The sequence below is a fragment of the Lutra lutra genome, chromosome 12, assembly GCF_902655055.1.
Source record: "Lutra lutra chromosome 12, mLutLut1.2, whole genome shotgun sequence".
Classification (NCBI taxonomy): Eukaryota; Metazoa; Chordata; class Mammalia; order Carnivora; family Mustelidae; genus Lutra; species Lutra lutra.
The window spans coordinates 86,915,982-86,933,065 of record NC_062289.1 but is presented as its reverse complement, the minus strand read 5'-3'; the positions used below and the strand labels follow the sequence as shown (position 1 = coordinate 86,933,065).

The following is a 17,084-nucleotide window of genomic DNA, read 5'->3' as shown; positions in this document are numbered from 1 at the left end:
CTTTTTTAATCAAAGATTTTATTTATTTATTTGAGAGAGCATGAGTGAGAGAGCATGAGCTGGGACGCGGTGGGTGGGAAGGTATGTGAAGGGAGAGGGGCAGAGGAAGAGGTAGGAGCAAGTTGCCCAGTGAGCAGAGAGCCTGACATGGGCCTCAGTCCTAGGACCCTGGTATCATGACCCGAGCAAGAGGCAGATGCTTAACCAACTAAGCCACCCAGATGCCCCTGAAAGTTAGCCTGTCTTTTGAAGCTTTAAAGCCAAGCATTGACTTGACTCTCCTCTCTAACTAGGAAAGTGCTAGACAGCATCTTCTTTCAATAAAAGGCTGCTTCATCTATATTGAAAATCTGTTGTCTCGTGTAGCCACCATTAATTATCATAGCTAGATCTTATCAGTAACTTGCCGCAGCTTCTACATCAACACTTACTGCTTTACCTTGTACTTTTATGTTATGGAGATGGCTTCTTTTCTTAAATCTCATGAACCAACTTCTGCTAGCTTCAAAGTGTCCTGCTATAGCATCCTCACTTCTCTCAGTCTTCATAGAATTGAAGAGTTAGGGCCTTGCTCTAGATTAGGTTTTGGCTTAAGGCATTGTTGCGATTAGTTTAATCTTCTATTTAGATCACTGAAGCTCTATCAGCAATAAGGTTGTTTCACTTATCATTTTTGTGTTCATTGGAATAGCTTTTCTAATTTCCTTTAAGAACTTTTTCTTTGCACTCACAAGTTTGCTAACTGATATAAGAGGCCAAGCTTTTGGCCTGTCTTGGCTTTTGACATGCCTTCCTCACTAAGCTTAACCATTTCTAGCTTTTAGTTTAAAGTGAAAAACTGGTGCCTGGGTTGCTCAGTCATTAAGCGTCTCCCTTCTGCTCAGGTCACCATCCCAGGGTCCTGGGATCAAGCCCTACATCAGGCTTCCTGCTCATCAGGGAGCCTGCTTTTCCCTCTCCCACTCCCCTGCTTGTGTTCTCTCTCTCTCTCTCTCTCTCTCTCTCTCTCTGTCAAATAAATAAATAAATAAAATCTTTAAAAATAAAAAATAAAGTGAGAAACAGGGGTGCCTCGGTGGCTCAATTTGTTCAGCATCTGCCTTCTGCAGAGGTCATGGTCCCGGGATTCTGGCGCTGAACTCAGTGGGGAGCCTGCTTCTTCCTCTCCTCCCCACTTGCGCTCTCTCACTGTCTCTCTCTAAAATAAGTAAAATCTTAAAAAAAAATAATCTGAGGGGGGGCCTGGGTGGCTCAGTGGGTTAAGCTTCTGCCTTCGGCTCAGGTCATGATCTCAGGGTCCTGGGATCGAGCCCTGCATTGGGCTCTCTGCTTAGCAGGGAGCCTGCTACCCCTCTGTCTCTGCCTGCCTCTCTGCCTACTTGTGATCTCTCTCTCTCTGTCAAATAAATAAATAAAATCTTTAAAAAGTAATAATCTGAGAAACATGCTACTCTTCCTTTTGGTTAAACAATTATAGAAGCCATTGCAGATTATTAAGATGCTTAATTTCAATATTGTTATGTTTCAGAGAATAGGGAGGACTGAGGAAAAGGAGAGATGGAGGAATGGCCAGTTGCTACAGGAGTCAGGACACACACAGTATTTATCGATTAAGTTCATTGTCTTGTATGGGTATGGTTTTGGGGGTCCCAAACCATTACAATAGTAACATTAAAGATCAAAGGTCACCATAACAAATATAGTATAATGAAAAAGTTTGAAATAGTTTGAGAATTACTGGAATGTAAAAGAGAGACATGAAGTACACAAATGCTGTTGGGAAAATGGTGCCAGTAGACTTGGTTGATATAGGGTTTCCACAAACCTATTTGTAAAAAATGCAGTATCTGTAAAGAGCAGTAGAGTAAGGCACAATAGAACAAGGTATGCCTACTATTCTTTTGGAAATCAGCTAGGTTGGAACATTTCTTTTTTTCTTTTTTTAGCAGGCGACATTTCTTTTTTTCTTTTTTTAAGATTTCATGTATTTGACACAGAGAGAGACAATGAGAGAGGGAATACAAGCACGGGGAGTGGGAGAGGGAGAAGAAGGCTTCCCGCCGAGCAGAGAGCCTGATGTGTGGCTCCATCCCAGGAGGCTGGGATAGACCTGAGCCGAAGGCAGACGCTTAACAACTGAGCCACCCAGGCGCCCCCAACATTTTTTACAGTAAAAATGACCCCTGATAAATGAAATATACCCAAACTAGGAAGGTTGTAAATAAAGCATTAATACCTGTTTGGAATGATATCCTTAGCTTCTCTGGATACAATGAATCTTAAAATTAGGCATGTTCCTTACAGAGATCTTGGAAGCTAAATTCATGGACTGTAGCATTTCATGGACTGAAGCTAAATTCATGGACTGCCTATCTGGGACATAAGCCAAGGTGGCTGTTATACCTTGATAATGACAGTGTGATTTTGTTCCCTCCTACTTAAGCTGTCATTTTTGAGAGGTCAGTGACTATATAGAGGTCAGTGGCTTATAATAACCATGTATGTTTGACTGTTTGGTTGAGCTGGGTGGGCTTTGCAAGAGATTAATTTGACCCACAGAATATGTAAATGGGAAGTTTCCAGAAGAAATAAAAAGTCCAATAAATGAAAAGATGCTCAATCCTTCTAATAATTAAAGTATGAATTAAAATAATAACAAGATGGCATGGCACCTGGGTGGCTCAGATGTCAAGTGTCTGCCTTCTGCTCAGGTCATGATCCCAGGGTCCTGGGATTGAGCCCCACATCGGGCTCCCTGCTTGGCAAGAAGCCTGTTTCTTCCTCTCCCACTCCCCCTGCTTGTGTTCCCTCTTTCATTGTGTCTCTCTCTATCAAATAAATAAAATCTTTTTTTTTTTTTTTAAAGATTTTATTTATTTATTTATTTGGCAGAGAGAGATCACATGTAGACAGAGAGGCAGGCAGACGCCCCCAGAAATTTATTCTTTGGAAATATTTGCATGACTGGGCAAAAATGTTACTCATACATCATTTTTTGTAATAATAAGAGGTTAGAACTCAAATAACTATCAGTTAAAGAATGATTAAGTAAATAATGGTTCATGCAAATAGTGGAGAAGTATCCATGCTTTAAAAGTAATGATCCTGGGGGGTGCCTGGGTGGCTCAGTAAGTTAAAGCCTCTGCCTTTGGCTCAGGTCATGATCCCAGCATCCTGGGATCGAGCCCCGCATCGCGCTCTCTGCTCCACAGGGAACCTGCTTCCTCCTCTCTCTCTGCCTACTTGTGATCTCTGTCAAATAAATAAATAAAATATTTAAAAAAAATAGTATGCTAGAAACTATAAAATATTGTTGACAAATAAAGTCTAAGTAAATGGAAAGGAATTCTATGTTGATGGATCAAAAACAGTATTTTTTTCTTTTTTTATCAAGGTAAGTTCTAGGTCCAATATGGGGCTTGAACTCACACCCCCTAGATCAAGGGTTGCATGTTCTACTCTCTGAGCCAGCCATGCATGCCTCACAAGACAATTTTTTTTTGTAGATTTATTTGAGAGAGAGAGAGAGAGAACACAAGCTGAGTAGGGGTAGAGGGGGAGGGAGACAAGTAGACTCCCCACTGAACAGGGAGCCTGACCTGGGGCTCGATCCCAGGATCCTGTGATCATGACCTGAGCCAAATCAAGAGTTAGTTTACCTAACCAACCCAGCCAGCTAGGTGCCCATATAAGACAATATTTTTTTTTGTTTTGTTTTGTTTTCTAAGTGTTTTTTTTTTTTTTTTATAAACATATAATGTATTTTTAGCCCCAGGGGTACAGGTCTGTGAATCGCCAGGTTTACACACTTCACAGCCCTCACCATAGCACATACCCTCCCCAATGTCCATAACCCCTCCCCCTCTCCTGACCCCCCTCCCCCTCTCCTGACCCCCCTCCCCCCAGCAACCCTCAGTTTGTTTTGTGAGATTAAGAGTCTCTGATGGTTTGTCTCCCTCCCAATCCCATCTTGTTTCATTTTTTTCTTTTCCTACCCACCAAACCCCTCACATTGCATCTCCACTTCCTCATATCAGGGAGATCATATGATAGTTGTATAAGACAATATTTTTAAGATGACAACAAGATGATCCCCAAGTGACCTACAGTTTTATCACAATTCCTATGAAAGTTCCAACTGCCTTTTTTTTGTAGAAATTGATGAGTTGATCCAAAATTTATGTGGAAATACAAAGGACCCAGAGTGGCCAAAACGATCTTGAAAAAGAAAGGAGTCAGACTACCTACACTTCCTGATTTTGAAACTTACTACAAAGTTTCATTAATCAAGACAGTGTGTACTGGCATAAAGATTGACATATATGTCAATGGAATAGAGCTGAGAGCCCAGAAGTAAACCCTAACATTTTAAACAATCAACTTTTGACATAGTGGCTAAAATAGTTCAGCGGGGAAAGTATAGCCTTTTCAATAAATTGTGTTTGGTCAACTGGATATCTACATGCAAAAGGCTGAACTTACATTACACAATACACAAATATTAACTCAAAGTGGATTAGAGGCTTAAAATTTCAGAGCTGAAACAATGAAACTCTTAGAAAAACATGGGAGTTTAAAAATCATGAGTATATAATGGTGTCAGCAATCAACATAAAAAATATTGAGCAAGCTATATAGGGATAAAACTAATCCAACAACTATTTAGTTATTGGGATGTCATGACCAATTGTAATGTATAGAATCCTATTACATTCATTTGTTTAATTTTATTTATTTATTTATTTATTTATTTATTTAATTATTTATTTGACAGACAGAGATCACAAGTAGGCAGAGAGGCAGACAGAGAGAGAGGAGGAAGCAGGCTCCCCGCTTGAGCAGAGAGCCCGATGCGGGGCTCGATCTCAGGACCCTGAGATCATGACCTGAGCCGAAGGCAGAGGCTTTAACCCACTGAGCCATCCAGGCGCCCTGTTTAATTTTATTTAAATTCAATTAACATATAGTGTACTACTGTTTCAGAGGTAGAATTTAGTGATTCATCAGTTGCGTATAACACCCAGTGCTCATTCCATTAAGTGCCTTCCTTAGTGCCCTCACCCAGTTACCCCAACCCTCTACCCACCTCCCCTCCAGTAACCCTTAGTTTGTTTCTTCTAGTTAAGAGTCTATTATGGTTTGTCACTCTCTCTGATTTCATCTTATTCCCTCCATTCCCCTATGGTCTTCTGTTTTGTTTCTTAATTTCCACATATGAGTGAAGTCATATGATAATTGTTTTTCTTTGATTGACTTATTTCGCTTATCATAATTCCCTCCATTTCCATCCACATCATTGCAAACGGTAAGATTTAATTCTTTTTGATGGATTAGTAATATTCCATTGTATATGTATACACATATACATCTTTATCCTTTCATCTGTTGATGGACATCTGGGCTCTTCCATAGTTTGGGTATTGTGAGCATTGCTGCTATGAGCACTGGGGGTCATGTGCCTCTTCAGATGACTGCATATCCATTGGATAAATACCCGGTAGTGCAATTGCTGGGTCATAGGGTAGCTCTGTGTTTAACTTTTTGAGGAACCTCCATACTGTTTTCCAGAGTGGCTGTACCAGTTTGTATTCCCACCAACAGTGTTAGAGGGTTCCCCTTCCTCCACATCCTTGCAAACATCTCTTGTTTCCTAAGTTGTTAATTTTAGCCATTCTGACTGGTGTGAGGTGGTATCTCATTGTGGTTTTGATTTGTATTTTCCTGATGCTGAGAGACATTGAACATTTTTTTCATTTGTCTGTTAGCCATTTCTGTGTCTATTTTGGAGAAATATCTATTCATGTTTTCTGCCCATTTTTTTAAGATTTTATTTATTTATTTGACAGAGATCACAAGTATTTAGAGAGGCAGGCAGAGAGAGGGAGAGGAGGAAGCAGGTTCCCTGCTAAGCAGAGAGCCCAATGTGAGGCTCGATCCCAGGACTCCGAGATCATGACCTGAGCTGAAGGCAGAGGCTTTAACCCACTGAGACACCCAGGTGCCCCTTTTTGCCCATTTCTTGACAGGATTTTTTTGTTTTGTTGGGTGTTAAGTTTGAAAGTTCTTTATATACTTTGGTTACTAGCCCTTTATGTGATAAGACATTTGCAAATATCTTCTCCCATTCTGTAGGTTGCCTTTTAGTTTTGTTGACTGTTTCCTTTGCTGTGCAAAACTTTTTATTTTGATGAAGTCCCAGTAGTTCATTTTGCTTTTGTTCCTCTTGCCTTTGGAGATGTGTCTAGCAAGAAGTTGCTGTGGCTGAGGACAAAGAGGTTGCTGCCTGTGTTCTCCTCTAGGACTTTGATGGATTCCTGTCTCATATTTAGGTCTTTCTTCCATTTTGAGTCTGTTTTTTTGTGTGTGTGTGTTTTTTTAAGATTTTATTTATTTGACAGAGAGAGAGATCACGTAGGCAGAGAGGCAGGCAGAGAGAGGGGGGAAGCAGGCTCCCTGTTGAGCAGAGAGCCCAATGTGGGGCTCGGTCCCAGGACCCCAAGATCAGGACCTGAGCTGAAGGCAGAGGCTTAACCCACTGAGCCACCCAGGCGCCCCTATTTTTGTGTATGGTTTAAGAAAGTGGTCTGGTTTCATTCTTCTGCATGTGGCTGTCCAGTTTTTTCACCATCATTTGTTGAAGAGACTGTCTTTTTTCCATTGCCTATTCTTTACTGCTTTGTCAAAGATTAGTTGACCATACAGTTGAGGGTCCATTTCTGGATTCTCTATTCTGTTCCATTGATCTGTGTGTCTGTTTTTGTGCCTGTACCATATTGTCTTGATGATTACAGCTTTGTAATATAGTTTGAAGTCTGGAATTGCGATGCCTCCAGCTCTGGTTTTCTTTTTCAAGATTCTTCTGGCTATTAATGGTCATTTCTGGTTCCATAAAAATTTTAGGATTATTTGTTCCAGCTCTGTGAAAAATGTTGATGGCATTTTGATAGGAATTGCATTGAATGTATAGATTGTTTTGGGCAGCATAGACTTTTTAACAATATTTGTTTTTCCAATCCATGAGCATGGAATGTTTTTCCATTTCTTTGTCTTCTTTAGTTTCTTTCATAAGTGTTCTATATTTTCAGAGTATAGATCCTTTACCTCTTTGGTTAGGTTTATTTCTAGGTATCTTATGGTTTTTGGTGCAATTGTAAATGGTATATATTCTTTGATTTCTCTTTCTTCTGTTTCATTGTTAGTGTATAAAAATGCAACTGACTTTTCTGTGCATAGATTTTATATTCTGTGACTTTGCTGAATTCCTCTATCAGTTCCAGCAGTTTTTGGGTAGAGTCTTTTAGGTTTTCTTTTCTTTTCTTTTTTTTTAAAGATTTTATTTATTTATTTGACAGACAGATCACAAGTAGGCAGAGAGGCAGGCAGAGACAGAGGGGAAAGCAGGCTCCCCGCTGAGCAGAGAGCCCTATGTGGGGCTTGATCCCAGGATCCCAAGATCATGACCTGAGCCGAAGGCAGAGGCTCAAACCACTGAGCCACCCAGGCGCCCTCTTTTAGGGTTTCTTTATAGAGTATCATGTCATCTATGAAGAGTAAAAGTTTGACTTCTTCTTTGCCTATTTGGATGGATTTTGTTTCTTTTTGTTGTCTGATTGTTGAGGCCAAGACTTCCAGTACTGTGTTGAACAACAGTGGTGAGAGTGGACATCCCTGTCGTGTTCCCGACCTTAAGAGAAAAGCTCTCAGTTTTTCCTTATCAAGGATGATATTTGCTGTGGGTTTTTCATATGGTTTTTATGATGATGATGATATTGGGGTATGTTTTTTCTAGCCCTATATAGCAGAGAGTTTTTAATCAAAAAAGGATGCTGTATTTTGTTAAATGCTTTTTCTGCATCTACTGAAAGGATAATATGGTTCTTGTTCCTTTCTTTTATTGATATGGTGTATCACATTGAAACAAGGGCTTTGACGGACACACTGGACCAGATGGATTTAATAGATACATTCAGAGCATTTCATCCTAGAGAACAGAATAGACGTTCTTCTTGGGTGCACATGGAATATTCTCCAGAATAGGTCACATGCTGGGTCACAGATCACGTCTCAACATACAGAAAGATTGAGATTATACCATGATATTCTCAGACCACAATGCTTTAAAACTTGAATTCATTCACAAAAACTTTGAAAGGATCACAATTACATGGAGGTTAATAAGCATCCTGCTAAAGAATGAATGGGCCAACTAGGAAATTAAAGAAGAGTTAAAAAAAATACATGGAAATAAATGAAAATGAAAACACAACAGTTCAGAACCTTTGGGATGCACCAAAGACGGTCCTAAGAGGGAAGTCTACAGCAGTACAGACCTTTCTCAAGAATTAAGAAAAGTCTCAAATACATAACCTAATCTTGCACCTAAAGGAGTAGAAAAAGAACAGCAAATAAAGGCTGCATCCAGCAGGAGAAGAGCAATAATGAAAATTAGAGCAGAAATCAATGATATAGAAATTGGAAATGGAAATATGGGAATGGAATAACCAGTAGAACATATCACAAGGAAACTAGGAGCCGGTTCTTCGAAAAAAATTAATAAGATCAATAAACCCCTAATAAGACTTAGCAAAAAGAAAAGAGAAAGGGCCCAAATAAACAAAATGATGAGGAGAAACCACAACAAAATGATGGTTGAGAAATCACAACCAGCACCAAAGAAATACAAACAACTACAAAAGAATATTATGAGCAATTATATGGCAACACATTAGGCAGTCTGGAAGAAATGGATGCATTCCTAGAAACATATAAACTACCAAATCTGAAACAGGAAGAAATAGAACAGAAATAGAACCTGAACAGACTCATAACCAGCAAAGAAATTGAAGCACTAATCCAAAAATCTTCCAACAAACAAGAGTCCACTTTGGATGGACTCCCAGTGGAATTCTACCAAGCATTTTTTTTTAAAGATTTTATTTATTTATTTAAGAGAGAGTGAGTGAGCAAGAGAGAGAATGAGCAGGGGGAAGAGCAGAAGGAGAGGAAGAAGCAGACTCCCCTGCTGAGCAGGGAGCCCAATGACATGGGACTCAATTCCAGGACTCTGGCATCATGACCTGAGCCAAAGGTGGACACTTAACTGACTGAGCCACCCAGGAGCTCCCCTACCAACCATTTAAAGAAGAATTAATACCTATTCCTCTGAAACTGTTTGAAAAAAATAAATGAAAGGTAAACTTCCAAACTTGTTCTATGAGGCCAGCATTATCCTGACCCCAAAACCCAAAGACCCCACCAAAAAGGAGAATTACAGACCAGTTTTCATGATGAACGTGGATGCAAGAATTCTTTCCAAGATACTAGCCAATAGGATCCAAAAGTACATTAAAAGGATTATTCACCAGGACCAAGTGGTAGGCTCTAGGGGTGGTTCAGCATTTACTTTTAACAACAGCTTTATTGATATATAATTCACACATTTATTTATTTTTTAAAAGATTTTATTTTATTATTTATTTATTTATTTATTTGACACAGAGAGAGAGAGATCACAAGTTGGCAGAGAGGCAGGCAGGTAGAGAGGGGGAAGCAGGCTCTCCACTGAGCGGAGAGCCTGACACAGGGCTTGATCCCAGGAGCCTGAGATCAGGACCTGAGCTGAAGGCAAAGGCTTAACCGATGAGCTGCCCAGGCCCCCCTAATTCACACATTTAAAGTGTACAAGTCAATGGCAACCATCATCACAATCAATTTTAGAATATTAAAAAATTTTTATTATGTTCAATTAGCCAGCATATAGCACAACATTAGTTTTGATGTATAGAATATTTTCATTACCTCAAACCCCAAACTTCCTATTCATCACTATCCAGTCTTCTCCTCCCAACCCTCAGTAACCACTACTGTACTTGTTGTCTTTATAATTTTGCCTATTCTGGACATTTCATTTAAATGGGATCATACATTTCATATAAATGGAATAATACAATATATGGTCCTTTGTGACTGGCTTCTTTCACTTAGAACAGTGTTTTCAAGGTTCATCATGTTGTGGCATGTATCAGGATTTCATTCCTCTTTATTGGGGGATAATATTCTTTAAATGGATATAGCTCTTTATTTATTCCTTCAACAAGTGATGGGCATTTGAGTTGTTTCCACTTTTTGGCTGTTATAAATAATGCTGATCTGAATGTTTGTGTGCAAGTTTTTGGGTGGACATGTTTTCATTTCTCTAGGGTATATACCTAAGAGTGCATCTTCTGGGTCATATGGTATAACTCTGTTTTGAACCTTTTGAGGTACTGCCAGTTTTCCAAAGCAATTACACTGCCTTATATTCTGATCAGTAGTGTATGAGAGTTCCAATGACTGTGTCCTTGCCAATACTTGTTATTATTGTCTTTTTAATATATCCATCCTAGTAGGTTTGAAGTCGTAGCTTATTATGGATTCATTAATTGACTTTGAATGTCAATCTGTCCTTCATTCTTCAGATTAATTATACTGTTAGTTATGTATTTCTTTTATTTATTGATGTATTCAGTTGGTAGTGTTTTGTATCTATTCATGAAGTATATATTGCTCTGTAGTTTTCTTTCTTTGTTTTTGATAGTATCTCTATAGAGGTTTTATAATCAGCTTAATTCTTTGTTCATAAAAACAATCTGCATAGCGGCACCTGGGTGGCTCAGTTGGTTAAGTGTCTGTCTTTGGCTCAGGTCATGATCCCAGGGTCCTAGGATTGAGCCCTATGTTGTTGGGTTCCCTCCTCAGCAGGGAAGTTTGCTTCTTCCTCTCCATCTGCCCCTCCCTCTGCTGTGTGCTATCTCTTGTTCACTCTCTCTCTCAAATAAATAAATAAAATTAAAAACAAAAACAAAATATTCTGTGTAGTATAGCCTCCTTTTGTTCCCTGAAAGCACTATGCAGTACTTTCATGATTTCTTTTTTTAAAAAAAGATTTTATTTATTTATTTATTTCACAGAGAGAGACAGAGAGGGAACACAAGCAGGGGGGAATGGGAGAGGGAGAAGCAGGCTTCCTGCTGCGTGGGGATCCCAATGTGGATTTGGGGCTTGATCCCAGGACTTCAGGATCATGACCTAAGCTGAAGGCACTCGCTTAACGACTGAGCCACCCAGGCGACCCCTAATTTTACTGTGGTTCTTTTCTCTCTTCTCTTCTCTTCTCTTCTCTTCTCTTTCTTTTCTTTTATATTATTTGTTTGAGAGGGAGAGGTAGAAAGAGCATGAGTGTGCTAAGGAGCAGAGGGAGAGGTAGAAGCAGACTCCCCGCTGAGCAGGGAGCTGGACACTGGGCTCAATCCCAGGATCTTGGGATCATGACCAGAGCCAAAGGCAGATGCTTAACTAAGGCACCCAGGTACCCCAACTCTAGTTCTTTCTTGATCTTAGTTTAAATGGTTACCAATTTTACTGATTGAGTTTCTGTTAGATGCCAGACATTGCAGATTTTACAATGTATATATACATTGTGAAATCTGCTATATATGTGTGTGTGTGTATACACATACATATATATATGTATGTATTTTTTTTGTCTTGGATGCAGTGAACTCTGAATCTATATGATGCTTTCAAGACTTGCTTATTTTTCTAAGACATACTTTTAAACTTTGATTCAGGCAGTCTTCCATGTACAGCTAATTTTGTCCCATTAGTGAGGCAATACTCTTCTTAAGATTCTACCTTATTATGCTGTAATACCTTCATTTCCTGCCTATGTATTCGGACATCTTTCCACTCTGAGTGATGGAAGCACAAACTATTGCTTTGGAGATTGTTTCACCTATTCCTCTGTGGTTGTTCTGTTCCTGGTCTTCATGGTTTTCTGTCTCACATGCATAGATCAGTACTTAATCAAGGACTTGAGGGTACCACTGCAAATCTCCAGAGCATTACACCTATATAGCTACCTCTTCTTTGATAATCTACTTCATATATTATAGCTGCTTTGGCCTCTCCAAACTCTGAACTCTGCCTCCTCACTCACCAAGACAGCCCATCTGGTGGTTTCTCCTTCACGGCACTCACTTTTTCCTGCCAGTGAGTTGGGTCATTTGCTTGTTCTTCTTCTTTCAGGGATTACTGTTCTGGACTGATGGTTACCCTAATATTTGAAAACAGGATGTTCCATATATTTTCCCCAATTTTTAGTTTTTAAGGCTGAAGGGCAAATTCTGTTTCTATTATTTCATCAAAGATGGAAGCAGAAATTTTTTTCTCTGGGATTTTGTCCTGCTTATTCCTTGCTATCTTGTCAGTTCTTTGATCCTTTTAAGGATCTAAAAAATATTTCATCTACTATGTTTAGTTTTTTTTTTTTAAAGCTTTTATTTATTTATCACAAGTAGGCAGAGATGCAGGCACAGAGAGAGAGAGGTGAAAGCAGGCTCCCCGCTGGGCAGAGAGCCCGATGCGGGGCTCGATCCCACGACCCTGGGATCATGACCTGAGCCGAAGGCAGAGGCTTTAACCCACTGAGCCACCCAGGCGCCCCCTATATTTAGTTTTTTAAAATGGGAAACTGGTTCAAATAATTCAAATTATTAGAAATGGAAATCTTTACAGTCTTTCCAGTTAAAAAATAAAATAGAAAAATACTCTAGGATATCTTCATAAATGTAGAACAGCTGGGTGAGAAAAGGTGGCTAATGCTGTGATTTCTCTAAATAGTCAAAAGGATAAAATAAGGAATCCAAGACATAAAATAGGTAGGCCTGGGTAGAATTCCCAGACATGGCCCAGTTTTGCACGTTATGGATATTAGATGGTACATTACTAATAGACCATTAGATAGGATTCTTATGGTAGAAAATAATGTAATAAATTGAAAGAAGTCAGACTGTAACAGTTATGAGGTTTTTTTTTATTCTCACCTAGATATTCTACATTTCCTCATTTCTTTACACCGTCAATTACATCTGGTATCTGTACAAAGAGTTGAGGATGAGACACACCCAGAATGGACAAAGCACATTTCCACTGGTAAGTTTTACTCAGAGTTGATAGTTAAGAACAGTATGCTACCTGGGGTGCCTGGGTGGCTCAGTGGGTTGAGCCTCTGCCTTCAGCTCCAGTCGTGATCTCAGGTTCCTGGGATAGAGGGGCTCTATGCTCTGTGCAGAGCCTGCTTCCTCCCCCTCTCTCTGCCTGCTGCTCTGCCTACTTGTGATCTCTCTCTCTGCCAAATAAATAAATAAATAAATAAAATCTTTTTAAAAAAGTATGCTACCCATAATTCCGTGGGCTTACCCCTCCCGCCTTCTTTCCTCTTTGTTTAGTGCCACCATAATGATGTGCATGAATGTCCTGGCACATGCTCTCAAGAGCATTAAAAATGCGGAAAAGAGAGACAAAATCCAGGTTCTTATTAGGCTGTGCTCCAAAGTCATCGTCTGGTTTCTCACTGTGATGATGAAGCATGATTACATTGGCGAATTTGAAATCGTTGATGATCACAGAGCGGGGAAAATTTTTGTGAACCTCAGGGGCAGGTTAAACAAGTGTGGAATGATTGGTCCCGATTTAATGTACAACTGAAAGATGTAGAAAAATGGCAGAATAACCTGCTTCCGCCCCACCAGTTTGGCTTCATTGTACTGACAACCTCAGCTGATATCATGGACCATGAATAAGCAAGATGAAAACACAAAGGAGGGAAAATCCTGGAATTCTTTTTCTTTTCTTTTCTTTTAGAATATTTTATTTATTTATTTGACAGAGAGAGAGATCACAATTAGGCAGAGAGGCAGGCAGAGAGAGAGAAGGGAAGCAGACACCCTGCTGAGCAGAGAGCCTGATGCGGGGCCCGATCCCAGGACTCTGAGATCATGACCTGAGTCAAAGGCAGAGGCTTAACCCACTGAGCCACTCAAGTGCCCCTGGAATTCTTTTTCTAGGGGTTTAATACATATGTACAAATAAAATGCCTCAATGGAAAAAAAAAAACAGTATGCTGAAACAAATCCATATATCCTTGATATGCACTTGATAAACAGTGCAAGCACTCAGGACTGAGTTGGTGAATTCATGGAGCTTAATAAAAGAGAAGTCATGTTCTCACAGAGTTTCCATTCTGCTGAAAAGATTTCCTCTTCTCTCTTGCCATCAAAAAAATAAAAAGGTTTTGATTATAGGAAACATTATTTGCAGTACTGTCATTACTGCCTGGTTCCATCCTTCTTAGCTCCATGCCAATCCATCATTGTTGCTAGTGTAAAGAATAAGATCTTGGGTAGAGTCAGGGAAGATGCTCAGTTTGCTCACATGGGATTTGGGCTCCAGGTGTTGGAAAGGGAGAATGTCTGTTTTGCTCTGCTATATTTCTTCAATATGTGTGGATAACAGAGATGCTGGTTTGTAGAAGGGCAGAGGGGCTCATGTGTGGTAATCAGAAAACAAGGTGGATCCAGGGAATAGTTGTCTTCCCTTCTTTGGTTCAAAGAGAGTTTGGGGCACTGTCTAGTATGACATTTATAAAAGAGAGGAGAACACCAAGTGCATGTGGATTTTTTGTGTGTGCATACATATTTTACTTATCACATAATTCATTTATTTTAAGTTACAATCCAGTGGTTTCTAAAGAAGACTTACTATCTTGTAAAATAATATCATAAATCAGTTCCAAAATATTTTCTTTACCCTAATCGAATTCTTCACGCCCATTTATTGTTGATTTCCTACCCACCCCCTGTACTAGGGAACTGCTAATCTAATTTCTGATTCTGTAGATTTTCCTTTTCTGGACATTTCATATAGATGGAATTATCCAATATATATTCTCTTGTGTCTGATTGATTTCATTTATAAGCTTTTGAAGTTTATCCATTATGGCATATGTAAGTCATTCATTCTTTTTTAGTGCTAAATAGTATTCCATTGTATAGTACAATCAGTTTCTTTTCTTTTTTTTTTTTTAAGATTTTATTTATTTACTTGACAGAGAGAGATCACAAGCAGGCAGAGAGGCAGGTAGAGAGAGAGAGGAGGAAGCAGGCTCCCTGCTGAGCAGAGAACCCGATGCGGGGCTCCATCCCAGGACCCTGAGATCATGACCTGAGCCGAAGGCAGCGGCTTAACCAACACTGAGCCACCCAGGCGCTCCATACAATCAGTTTCTTATTCCTGATTCTTTCGGTATATCACTAAGTGATCTTGGTAGAAAACATTTATGGGGCGGCTTGGTGGCTCGGTCGGTTAAGTGTCTGCCTTCGGCTCAGGTCTTGATCCTGGGGTCCTGGGATTGAGCCCCACCTCAGGCTCCCTGCTCTCTCTTCCCCTTCTTCCTGCTCATGCTCTCTCACTCTCTCTCAAATAAATAAATAAAGTCGTTTTTTAAAAAAAACATTTTTATGATGTTAGCAATTTTCATTTCTTTGGCTGTCATTATATATTTTAATCTTATTGTATAAATCTTGCTAAATATTCCAGTTTTCTTATTTCTATAGTATCCATTCTATTGTGGTTTTTAAAAAGAGTTTATCTTTAAGTGATCTGTGTGGCCAACATGGGGCTTGAACCTGCCAAGGTCAAAAGTTGCATGCTTCACCAACTGAGCCAACCAGACACCCCTGTTTTTTTGGTTTTTTTGAAGGGGATTTTTTGTTTAAGAGCATCATGGAGTAAATTAATCTGGAGAACTTACCCACATACCTTTCTCTAGAGCCTACAGATCAGTTCTAGACTTAATGAAAGTGGTATACTATCATAAGCATGATGAAACTCAATAAAAATTTGTTGAATGAATAAATGGTACTATTATCAGTAAGGTTTTTTTTTTTTTTAATCAGAGATTCATTGACAGTAAGGTAAGAACAAGAATTAAAAACAGTTTAGCTTGATGGGTAGAGGATAGAAAAAGGGAAGAAGGGACACAGGTAGGAGAGGTCACCCAAGATTGATTTTACTTTTCTCATTTTACTTAAAGTCAACAGTGACTGTTTTACTTGAAATCATTTACTCTTTCTGATCCATAGTTTTTAGGGCAAATCAATTACCTATCTCTGATTATTGATTAACTGCTCACTTAATGCTTATTGATTTTTAACAATGCCATTCTAAAGATTTATTTATTTATTTATTTGACAGAGATCACAGGTAGGCAGAGAGGCAGGCAGAGAGGGAAGGGGGAAGTAGACTCCCTGCTGAGCAGAGAGCCCGATGTGGGGCTCAATCCCAGAACCCCGAGATCATGACCTGAGCCGAAGGCAGAGGCCTTAACCCACGAGCCACCCAGGCGCCCCTAACAATGCCATTCTAGAGTATAATAGGATCTCTTACCTCAGAACAGAAAAAAGCTGTTTTCTAGTCTATTCTCACTTTAAGGTGTTCTATTCAAATTATCTTATCATAAACTTCCAGTGGGTAGATAACATTCTTCTATAAATTATTTTTCAGTGTCTAACACAACTGGGGATGTTTGGAATCTTCTTTCTTCTAGAGTCTAATAGATGTTATATCCTAAGGGCTTATTTGACCTCCCTCCTTTATGCTAATCCTGGCCTATTAAGCTTTCTGCTGGTCATTTTATACATAGACTTCTGCTCCACCCTTAAGGTCTGAAAAGTCCACACCTCCCTGGATCTAAAAGAGAATAGGATTGAACTGTTATTAGAAGATGGAGGAGTACTGTATGATTTCATATTTACCTTTCTTTTTTAAAGAATATGTTGTGGTATCCAAGTCTTATATTAAGCTACTTCCCACAGACTTTCCTTGTGGCTGTTGTTGCTGTTGTACTTTTTAGATTATAGTAATAGAGATAAAATTCTCTGGTCTCCAATGCTAAGGAACTGTCTATTTAATTGAGTTTTGTAGCAAATATTGCTTCACAGAAGCAGGCTCTTGGGAATTTTTGTTCGTACAAGTGATAAGTAATGACCTGATATTTATTTTATTATGATTGACAGTATTCTAAGACTTTATCATATTTATTTTTTTCACAGGTTATAGATTATACTTGTCACGTTGGTCAAATAGCCATCATTTTGTCAAGGTAAGGTTTTGCTTTCCTTTCTAGCAAGGTGTAAACTCATTATTCTGTGGTCTAGGTGAGAACAAATAGGACAGTGCCCTTCATTTCCATAGAGTCTATCACT

The 17,084-nt window shown here is 39.3% G+C and overlaps 1 protein-coding gene and 1 pseudogene across 8 annotated transcripts in view; both read left to right on the top strand.

Moving 5' to 3' along the window:
• Positions 1–17,084, top strand: part of TMEM116 (transmembrane protein 116) — a 96,841-nt gene that overhangs the window by 41,315 nt on the left and 38,442 nt on the right. For 7 of the 8 annotated variants that reach the window (XM_047698347.1, XM_047698350.1, XM_047698352.1 and 4 more), the window contains exons 5-6: positions 12,868–12,972; positions 16,932–16,981. In XM_047698347.1, the coding sequence (XP_047554303.1) occupies positions 12,868–12,972; positions 16,932–16,981 (155 nt within the window). The remainder of the gene's footprint in view (positions 1–12,867; positions 12,973–16,931; positions 16,982–17,084) is intronic. The other variant, XM_047698346.1, reaches the window with a different exon arrangement.
• LOC125082583 (40S ribosomal protein S15a-like) lies at positions 13,279–13,661 on the top strand (annotated as a pseudogene).